Source organism: Aricia agestis, chromosome Z (assembly GCF_905147365.1).
Source record: "Aricia agestis chromosome Z, ilAriAges1.1, whole genome shotgun sequence".
Lineage (NCBI taxonomy): Eukaryota > Metazoa > Arthropoda > Insecta > Lepidoptera > Lycaenidae > Aricia > Aricia agestis.
Window position 1 is genome coordinate 33,741,998 of NC_056428.1, and position 10,096 is coordinate 33,752,093.

At 35.5% G+C, this 10,096-nt stretch overlaps 2 protein-coding genes across 4 annotated transcripts; both read left to right on the plus strand.

Moving 5' to 3' along the window:
- The first annotated feature begins 1,153 nt into the window (after positions 1 to 1,153).
- On the plus strand, positions 1,154 to 5,088 carry LOC121739134 (altered inheritance of mitochondria protein 3-like). 2 transcript variants are annotated; one of them, XM_042131473.1, is made up of 3 exons: positions 1,154 to 1,264; positions 4,298 to 4,589; positions 4,701 to 5,088. In XM_042131473.1, the coding sequence occupies exons 1-3, from the start codon at positions 1,227 to 1,229 to the stop codon at positions 4,983 to 4,985; spliced, it is 615 nt and encodes a 204-aa protein (XP_041987407.1). In that variant the 5' UTR covers positions 1,154 to 1,226; the 3' UTR covers positions 4,986 to 5,088. The 2 variants fall into 2 exon arrangements, with proteins under 2 accessions (XP_041987407.1, XP_041987406.1); XM_042131472.1 differs by having other exon boundaries at positions 4,298 to 5,088.
- A 1,900-nt stretch (positions 5,089 to 6,988) lies between these two features.
- On the plus strand, positions 6,989 to 9,786 carry LOC121739132 (proline-rich receptor-like protein kinase PERK2). 2 transcript variants are annotated; one of them, XM_042131468.1, is made up of 2 exons: positions 6,989 to 7,080; positions 8,945 to 9,786. In XM_042131468.1, the coding sequence occupies exons 1-2, from the start codon at positions 7,057 to 7,059 to the stop codon at positions 9,719 to 9,721; spliced, it is 801 nt and encodes a 266-aa protein (XP_041987402.1). In that variant the 5' UTR covers positions 6,989 to 7,056; the 3' UTR covers positions 9,722 to 9,786. The 2 variants fall into 2 exon arrangements, with proteins under 2 accessions (XP_041987402.1, XP_041987403.1); XM_042131469.1 differs by lacking the exon at positions 6,989 to 7,080 and adding an exon at positions 8,031 to 8,111 and having other exon boundaries at positions 8,940 to 9,786.
- The last annotated feature ends 310 nt before the right edge of the window (positions 9,787 to 10,096 follow it).

Sequence of the window (10,096 nt, forward strand, 5' to 3'; positions counted from 1 at the left end):
CCCGGCAAACGTTGTTTTGCCATAAAATTATTTTCCCTATTTTCCTGCTTTTCTCTTGAAGGTTTTTCGATTTTTTTTCTATAGACCTCACGGAGCCTGAGACCTTTCCAACGAATGCAAAACCGTGGAAATCGGTTCGTGCGTTCTGGAGTTATAGCGCCAGGAAGGAAAACCGAAGAAAAATGTCGTGATTCTAGTGTTTCGCCATAAAGCAGGGAGCACAATGGCTCTGGTGGCGGAACCAATAATGGCAATCTTAGGTATTATTTTCGGTAGATAAATAAAAAAATTTCGAAAATTAATGTCTAAAACAAACAAATTTAACAGTACCTGAGCTTTGTAGACATTTTAGAAAAAATAAATACACTCCCGGGGGAGGCAACATGTGCGCAATAATCATCAAAACCTATTTTAAAAATGCTTCATAAAAATAAACATAATCAATAAGTATTAAAATAAGTCTTGTCTTCTAAATTATAAAATTATAAAAATTCCCGGTGACTCTGCTGGTAATTTTCGCCGGTAAATTTGTCATGACCTTCTTCGCCCTTGACTCCTGCAAGATGACGTCTCGTACTTTATCGTCTAGTCTTGCCGGTTCAGCCAGCTTCCGACGTAGTGTGCGGTGTGGCGGTCCGGCCGACGTTCAAATGCTTCGTATCAGAAATTTCGGACATAAGCTCCAAAAAAAAATAGTTGTTACACTATTTGACAGGATTGGACAACAAATGTTTGACATGTAATAAACAAATCAGCATCTATTGAAATGATAAAGTATTTATTAATCATTACACATATCGAGTTTTCATTGTTTTTAAGATGTATTCTGCTATTCGGGACGGAAACAAATCCAACAAATCAAAAACCATGGCAATCGGTCCAGCCGTTCTCGAGTTATAAGTGTTGTAACAAACACGACTTTCTTTTATATATATAGATTATAAAGTGTACTTTAATAGTTATACTTCGGACCTTAGTCGACAGTTGCGCCGTCTAGTGAAAAAAAAGCGGTAGCCCCCAATGACGTCTTCAAATCTGCATCTACGCGTCGCTTTGTGGTAGGTATAAATTGACCCTTACGCGTGAATACGCTTTCTGAACAAGGCCTTATACTTACGTAAAAGCAGGTGGACAGACGCATTGTAAATTGTAATCCACACCCGAGAAGCCAACAGTAGTTTTTATTATTCGTAGCAACAGGTGCTAACAATGCCCGCCGAAAGACGATGACACCTCGCCCGTGTTCGAGACAGTTTGACATGAGGTGTGTAAATTGGGTATTGTTCTCATAATGACTAATCCGAAATAGACACCACTGTGCATTCCGATATTCTAGCTTCTGCTGCGACTCTATCTCAATTTTGACGTAATTTAGGTTAGATTACATTTTTATGGATAAAGATATTATATCTATACAATATCTATACACCTATACATCTATACATATAAATAAAATTGGAGTGTCTGTTTGTAATATTGAAAGAACCGTTTTTTACTACATGCATATGAATGTACATACGGTACAGACACCAAAACAACATTTTTTTCAATTTTTGTCTGTATGTCTGTCTGTCTGTTTGTTCCGGCTAATCTCCGAAATGGCTGCAGCGATTTTGACGGGACTTTTTTAGGCACATAGCTGATGTAGTAAGGAATAACTGAGGCTACTTTGTAACTAACTTCCGAAAAGGAGGAGGTTATATTATTTCACTTTTTTTTTAAAGGAACCTAAAAAAGGAGTTTTTTTCTCTTTTTATTTTCTTTGTGATCACATTTTGCTAACGCGGACGAAGTCGCGGGCAACAGCTAGTAATATTATAAAGATGGCTTTATAGGATTATAGGATTTAGAATTTATAGGATTTATAGGCTTTCACTTTATATTTATTAGTACCTACTCGTATCACAATTATTTTATTCATAGATACTAATAATATGCGAAAGGGTCTCTGTAATCTGTATATTATCTATCTTTTATGATGATTAAATGAAACGAGTCCATAATGAAACCGGCCAAGTGCGTGACGGGCCACAATATAGGGTTCTGTAGTACCAATAGTTTTTGATATTTTTTATGGTCAATGAACACTACTATAACATTATCTCAGTTACGTTCAAAGAAACTTGACCGAAAAGTTCTTATATACTTCGCCGAATACATGTTTTTTAGTTAATCGACTATAACTCAAAAACTTATGAATTCTTCTTAGCCGTGATAGTTTTTCTTTTAAATTCAGCATATTTCCTACTCCCGTGATTTTTTTCAAAGCAACCGTTTAGCTGGTAGAAGCCCCGGACACTGGACTCTTACGATTTTTTCCAATTTAAAACTTAATATTTCACAAACGGATCCCTAAATCGGAATATGATCTATGAATACTCATTTTTTTTAAACCTATACAACGACACCCCACTCGATGGGGTGGACGCAAAAAAAAAATTCATCCTCGCTGGATGTGTAGGGGAGGTACCATAAAAAATATATTTTTTAAGATTTCATGTACAATTTTGTCGTCATCATTAATATGTGCATTCATGCCAAACAGCTTTGTAGGTCCTATACCTCTGAGCCAAACCACGGACAGGCAGACGGACGGACGGACAGACGGACAGACGGACAGACGGACAGACAGACAGACAGACGGACGGACGGACAGACCGAAACTATAAGGGTTCCTTGTTGACTACGGAACCCTAAAAAGACAAAGGATATTTTGAAATAAAATATAAACTCTCCTTGCGCGATAGATTCGCGGTCAACATCTAGGATACCATAGTTTATCGACTTAACTATAGTCTCCTAGATTTTTTACATTAGTTTATAGAGAGAACAAATACCATCATTAGCGTCGGATTTGTTGCTGAATGAAAATTAGCGCCACATGATGCCGCCATATTCTAGCGAATTGCAAATTGTGTCAGCTGTATTATATGCTCATTGCTCGCATTGGCAAGGCATCACAGGAATACCTAATTTTGTAAACGTAAATATTATGCTTGTATAGATGCCCCAGATGCGGGATTGCATTATTGGATAGTTAATTTAAGTTGATTATTTGCATCTTGTGATTTATTTATGCTTAAAAGAAATAACTGAGCTACTTTCGTCCACTTAGCGAGAAATTCTACAAAAGAATTAAATCTAAATATAGATTTTTCGCTTTTGCATAATAATAAATAAATAAGGCATTCTAGATGAGGTCAGCAGCTCCGTTACGACAAATATGTTTATCTTGCAGGAACCGTACATTTCTCTATGATAAAAAGTATCCCTATGTCCTTTACCGGGGTCAAAGTATCACCATACCAGTTACCAAATATATTATATCAGAAAAAATCGGTCCAGCAGCTTGGGCGTGAGGAGGTAACAGGCAGACTGACAGACTGTCATTCATCAAAAATTACTTGGGTGGACTATCGACATAATCAGGGCGAGCAAAGCGATCCTACAACCTGAGCACTTTTGTTTGTGGTACATTTTATGGATAAACTATCATGTCTATATTTTATTTGTGCTTTTACACAGTAATTTTTATTTAAGTATGTGTAGATGTGTTATCAAACTTATTATCGGTCAGTCAAGGTTTGGTTACTATTAAAAGATTATTACCACGCAGAAAAACGACGCGAGCCCTCACAGAGCTCGGCTTTTAGCTAGTCATAATTATTGTGAGGATAAAGTATTGTTAATCCCGGAAAAATATTCCTGGAGTTGTGGGCGTCATTTGTATTGTGATAAATAAATAGCCAAAGTTAAACCGCGGTAATCTTCGCACATGATCGCGTCGCATTGTAGTGGTGTGGTCCTATTGGACGGATCACTAATAATTGACTGGTGCGAAACCCACAATCACTGCAAAGCCTCCATCTTTTGGTTAATCGCTGAACCAGTAGACTATCAATTGGTTGGTCAGTGTAATCTATGTAATATATCTTTCATATTGTCTAAATTTTATTCGTAATCCATTAATAATTAGAAAAAAAAAGACAAAGTAGTAAACGAGGATTTTTTGAATCCTCATCTACTACTTTGTCTTTTTCTACAAAACTTTGTGCAATTGAGATGAAAATGGTATCTTTATGATTTTTTTAGTCAATGAACTCCTTCCAATCGACCGGACCGATTAGAATGAGTTCTTTGGATCGATTTTGATGAGCCTTTGGCTGCTTAGACCATAAAAACAACATACCGACAGACAGACCACAAACCAGATTAAAAAATATTATGCAAAGCAATGTTTGTCGAATCCGCTAGTTTTATTCTTATAACTATAGAAAATTCTTTTTTATTGTTGCAGATTTCAACAGCTGTGTTTCATTGTATTGTTCTCAAGTGAACTGATTAGGAACGCTAACACGTCTATAGCAGGTGTTTCTTACAGAGACGATTTTGATTTTGAAGAAAGATATAGAAAGTTTAAGCCCCAAGAGGGCCCACCAGTATTTTGGTATCTAGGTAATGTGCCTATAATGCCACAGCCACAGATAATGCCAGAGCCTCCGATTATGCTACAGCCACAGATAATGCCAGAAGTGGCAAAAATGATGCAACAAATAATGCCGCAAATGATGCCTCAAATGATGCCACAGATGATGCCACAATCAGAGGTAATGATGCCGCAATTGATGCCACAGATAATGTCACAGCCGCAGATTATGCCACATGTAATGCCACAAACAATACCACACATGATGACACATATGATGCCACACATGATGCCACACGTGATGCCACACATTATGCCACAGACGATGCCACAAATAGCTCTAGGAATGCATAAGATCCCTACCACTCAAAACATGCAGTCGCCATTCGAAGCACTGTATGAATCATTTAAGAGAGATATATCACAGAAACCTGTGGCTCCTGCACTAAGAATGACCAAGGAATTAGGAAATGTTCATGTATACCATCAACCTGTGTCCTACGAGGTGATGAAAATGATTCAAAAGTTATCCAACGCATATTTACCTGCTATGGCATAGTATTTTTTGCCTTGTAGTGAAAAATATGTATTTTTCAGTAGATTTTTCATTATTAAATTTTACATCTGTAACTAACAAATACTTTTGTAGTAAAGAGCTAGTGAGATAAATAAATGGTTTCAATAAATATAAATTGAAAAAATACCTTTGTAATTTTATTTCCAAGCTTGGTTATAAACTCATAAGCTTAGTGTGTCAGGTAGATTGAAAATATCCTTATTTTACAGTGCATCTTTTGCGATTTAAAATAAATCCAGCTTACTAGATTTTTTATTCCTTCATCCCTGACAAATGCTATTGCTGTATTGTGTTTAACTAGCTGACCCGGCAAACGTTGTTTTGCCATTTAAATTGTTTCTAGTATCAACATAAAAGGTAAATAAAAACATATTCTCAGGCCTAACGAATGTACGTGCACAATTTCGTTAAAATCGGTTTAGCCGTTTTGAAGGAGTTCGCGCACAAACACTGTGACACTAGAATTTTATATTATGTAAGATAAATGAAAAGTAGGAGAAGTCCTGATTTCATAGAAAGCTGAAGTTTGGACTTTGGTGTAGGAGCTACAATATTGGCACACAAACGAAGGAAAAGTGGTTTGTAATTAACTACTATACCGATGAAGTAAGGCATTCAATTTGTGTGATATTTAGCAAAATTTAGAGCTAAGTAATAAAAATTGAACGAAAACTTATATATAATATATTATAAATCCATTCGAATAAAGATGAATTTTAATTTTGCTAGTCCCGACGTTGGAAATTGGAATTCGTGGAAGTTGAGGGAAGATTTATATTAGGAGAGAAGTGATACAACGGGTCATCCAATATTGCAATAAAATATTTTATCATTGCAATAAAATATATAAAATTATTTGCGTAAACCCATAATATATTTAATTATTTTAATCACGGCAAGGACAATTTTTTGCTCAGCTTTATGAAGTTCCTACTATAGATCTAAAGGAGTGACTAATTTAATCAAACAAGGCTCTATTGTGCTGGGTAGTTGAAATAAGTAAAAGGCTTGAACGTATTGTTTGCCGAAAACAATAAGAGAGATTCAAATGTCGAATCAAACAGATAGGGAGTAATGTTACGTATTTTTTTAAGTAACTTGATAAGCTTATGCCAGAGTAGACAGAGTGCTTATGCAGTCCCTAGCTCGTTGTTTTCATTGGGCCAATATGCTCGCTCAATTCGTTGGTCTAATGTTTGTCTAATATTGTGCAGTGCAGGCTTTTTTAAGTACGTCTCAATGTGTAAATCATTAAAATATAATGCGGTTATTTTTATAATTTATAATACATGTAGACATGTTGTAACAAAAACTAGTGATAATACTTTAGGGTGTGTACATGTTCCTTGTAGAGAGTTCACTCTGAAAGTAGCAGCTCTGAAAGACGAACATTTTTTTTTCACTTTTGTATGGGTCGGGCCCCACGAGTTTCCCCATACAAAAATGAAAAAAAAAATTTGGTCTTTCAGCGCTGCTACTTTCACAGTGAACTCCCTACAAGGAACACGTACACACCCTAAAGTATTATCACTTGTTTTTGTTACACCCTGTATATTTTAAAGACAAGACTAGAAAGGTTGAATTACTAATATATAAAATTATCGTGTCACAGTGTTTGTGCGTGAACTCCTCCAAAACAGCTCAACTGATTTTAGTGAAATTTTGTATGTTCATTCGTTAGGCCTGAGAATAGGTTTTTATCTACCTTTTATATTGATACTAGAAATAATAAATATAGCAAAACAACGTTTGCCGGGTCAGAAAGTGTACTATAAAAATAAGATATACGGTATATTTAAATGTTCTTAAACACCTTGTACTGTAAATTTATTTTGATCTAAATTTTCGTAGTAAAAATATTGCTCATTCCATAGCTGTTTTTAGAGAAAATAATCTTAATGATCTTAAAATGCTAGTTTCATAATTGCAAAAACTACACTTTTTAAGTGCATTGTTCTATTGCCACATTAGTTTGATTGCCCAATGAAAAATGCACTCATATAACCAGAACCTGCTTTTCACGTAATTGATTTTCTATTTAACAATCAAGACGATGCACTTGCTTATAATGCTGAAGGTAAATATAATATTATAAATATGATAATCTTGTTTTGTATTACACTGCATTGTAGTCTTATTCTTGCTGGGTTTCTGAGCAGTTTTTTTTTCGCTCACTGCTTTTTTGGCCAAATTTTTATGTTTACTGAAGAATTCCAAATCTTACATCAAAAATGTGATCAACTACGCCTTGCTGTCATACTATATAACGCACACACATGCACACTCTGTATAATATTTCTCATGTATGTAGTAGATGTGTAACTACACGCATTACAAACCATTTTGTTAAAACCATTTTCCATTGCTCTGTTTTCATATATTAATTTGACCTAAGTTTACCACAAAAACGATACAATTTTTTGCCACCACAAAAACGACAAAATTTTAAACCTAAATATCTGTACCGTAGCGAATAAGGAGAGATAGCACGTTTTTAAAGGATTTTTCTATGCAGCCGATAAAAATACCGGCCGTGCTTCTCTATCGTCCATTTTGCATTAAATATAATCAATAACTACGTAAGAAGCTAGCTCTAAACACAATATCCGAAGCTTTGTTCCAAAGTGGTTCTAACTTTATACTGCTTATGTTACACTATCAAACCTGACATAAAATAGCACTTAATACTATTTGAATATTAAACAGTATAGTATGAAAATCTGGGTACTTTGCAAATAGTAATTTCCACATTTGAAACCAATCCAACCAATTTAATTAGTATACTGGAAAATTAATTCGTTTAAAAACGTGATTACTTCCGAACTATAAAAATTAAAAATATTATTTACGTGTTAAAGTGCTAAGAGTTTGAGTATAAAACTCCGAGTATTTTTTTCAGTTTAGGTTTATTTTCTATTGGACGAGCACAGGCGGAATGTTGAAATGTTCTTTATAATTCTATACACTAACTTACGTCGTAAAAGCATTCACGGCGTATGTCTCTCTTGGCTCTAAAATGACTTGTAATAAAATGTCTCAAGACCTCACTAGATTGGATACAATCATCATTGTCAGACATTTTATTTTTTAATACTAAATCCGGTATAAGAAAGACAATAGACTATTATATATATCTTATATCTTTAAACGAGCAATTCTTGTATATATATAATTGGAATCTCGGAATCGGCTCCAACGATTTTCATGAAATTTAGTATATAGGGGGTTTAGGGGGTGATAAATCGATCTAGCTAGGAATAATATTTAGAAAATGTCATTTTATTCGTGTTTTATCGAATACCGAGCTAAGCTCGGTCAAATAGCTAGTAGGTAATTACTACACAAAGGTCAAATAATAATAATAACTCCCACACCGGTTTTGGTGACGGTGGCCAGTTTAGTTGAAACCAGGCCAGCTACGCAGGAGTAATTTTATAGTGCGCAAGTGTGTGCGCAGTACACAAGAGCACTCTCTATTCCTTTACTCTCGTAACCCAGTGGGACGGAAGACCGACACGACTGGCGAGAGATCAGGCGCAGGACCGACTTTTTACATGCCCGTCCGACGCATTGATCATCTTACTTGTCAGACAATCAGGTGATCAGCCTACATTGTCCTAACCAAACTTGCAAATAACATGTTTCCAACGCAGAATCGAACCCACGACCTCCGAGTCAAGGGCCGCGCTCTATACCACTAGACCACGGAGGCGCAAAGGTCAAAGCAGAGCAAATAATCCGTCCAAAATCCGACATGTTGCACACGCCAGGGTCAAACGATTGACGGAAAAAATAAACTTTTTGTTTACTGTCGTGAAATATATCACTTATAATACACTTATCGAGGAAACCGTATTTTTTTTCAAAACAAAAATATATTTGTCCTTTCCTGTTTTTTTAAGTATTTCTGCACCAAACAATAATCTCACTTTTTGTTTCAGTGTGCTTTATTGCTGCTTACATCGAAAACGACAGATTGTAGTATAGCTGGCTTGACTTATATGGACCCCATCAAGCAGATGCCTTGTACTGGACCGTATACGCCTCATTGTGGTTCAAGTAACGCACTATACTGGTATCCACGACCAACCTCCAATTTGCAAAATATACAATACCATCATCCACGGTCTGTACCTCCACGGCTTGTACCTCCACTTCCCTATTCATCATCAACGCAGCCTCCACCTCTGCTATGTCAACCTTTCCCTCCTCCAAATCCCTGTCTAATTATCCCAGCAACACTTTGTCTACTGCCCCTATGCCCTTCAACTTCTACTAATTCTTCAACTCCAAAATCCAATAATGCTTTAACCACCCAACCGCTTAGTACTCCAACCACCGTGTACACATCCACTGTTGCACCAGCAGCCTTACCTATACTTCCATTAATTTCTAACGCTATCCCTCAAACACCCCTGCAGTCATTCCCAATTTATTTTCTTGTTCCTCCAATTCCACAAATGCTTCCTAAATTACCAGGACTCGTAAGTAAAGATGGTGGAATAAACATAATGCCATTCTCCGATGTCTACACCGATCTCTTCGAGAAGTTCAAAGGCAAAGTAGCACGAAGAGAACTGAAAAAACTAGCAAGAAATAAGATAATACGGAAATATTTATTGGAAATAGTATCACTAGAAGAATCAGAGGAGCTTTCATCATTGTCTTCTTCGGATAGTGATGAAAATCTTGAGAAGAGTACAGAGATAGGAAACTGAAAAGAAAAGATTAAGAAAATTTGTTATATTTTATAATATATAAGGTACATGGCAAAACCAACTATGACATAATATGATCTATTGCTTGCAAGAAAAATAAATTATATTTTTTTATACTTTTGTCAGTTACTACATTTAATAAAAAAAGAGTATGGAGTTAAATATTTTATTAAAACCACAAAAGAGGTAAACTAATTAACAATATAAAATATTCTACCTACTCAGTAATGGACGGACTTCCTGAGGGCTTATAATATACACATTAATTACCTTTAATAGGTATAAAACTTATACCCCCTTACTGATAAACGTTGTATAAGCTTTGAATAGTTATACAGTGTTCTGTTCCTGTCACACTAGTGACATTTTAATTGA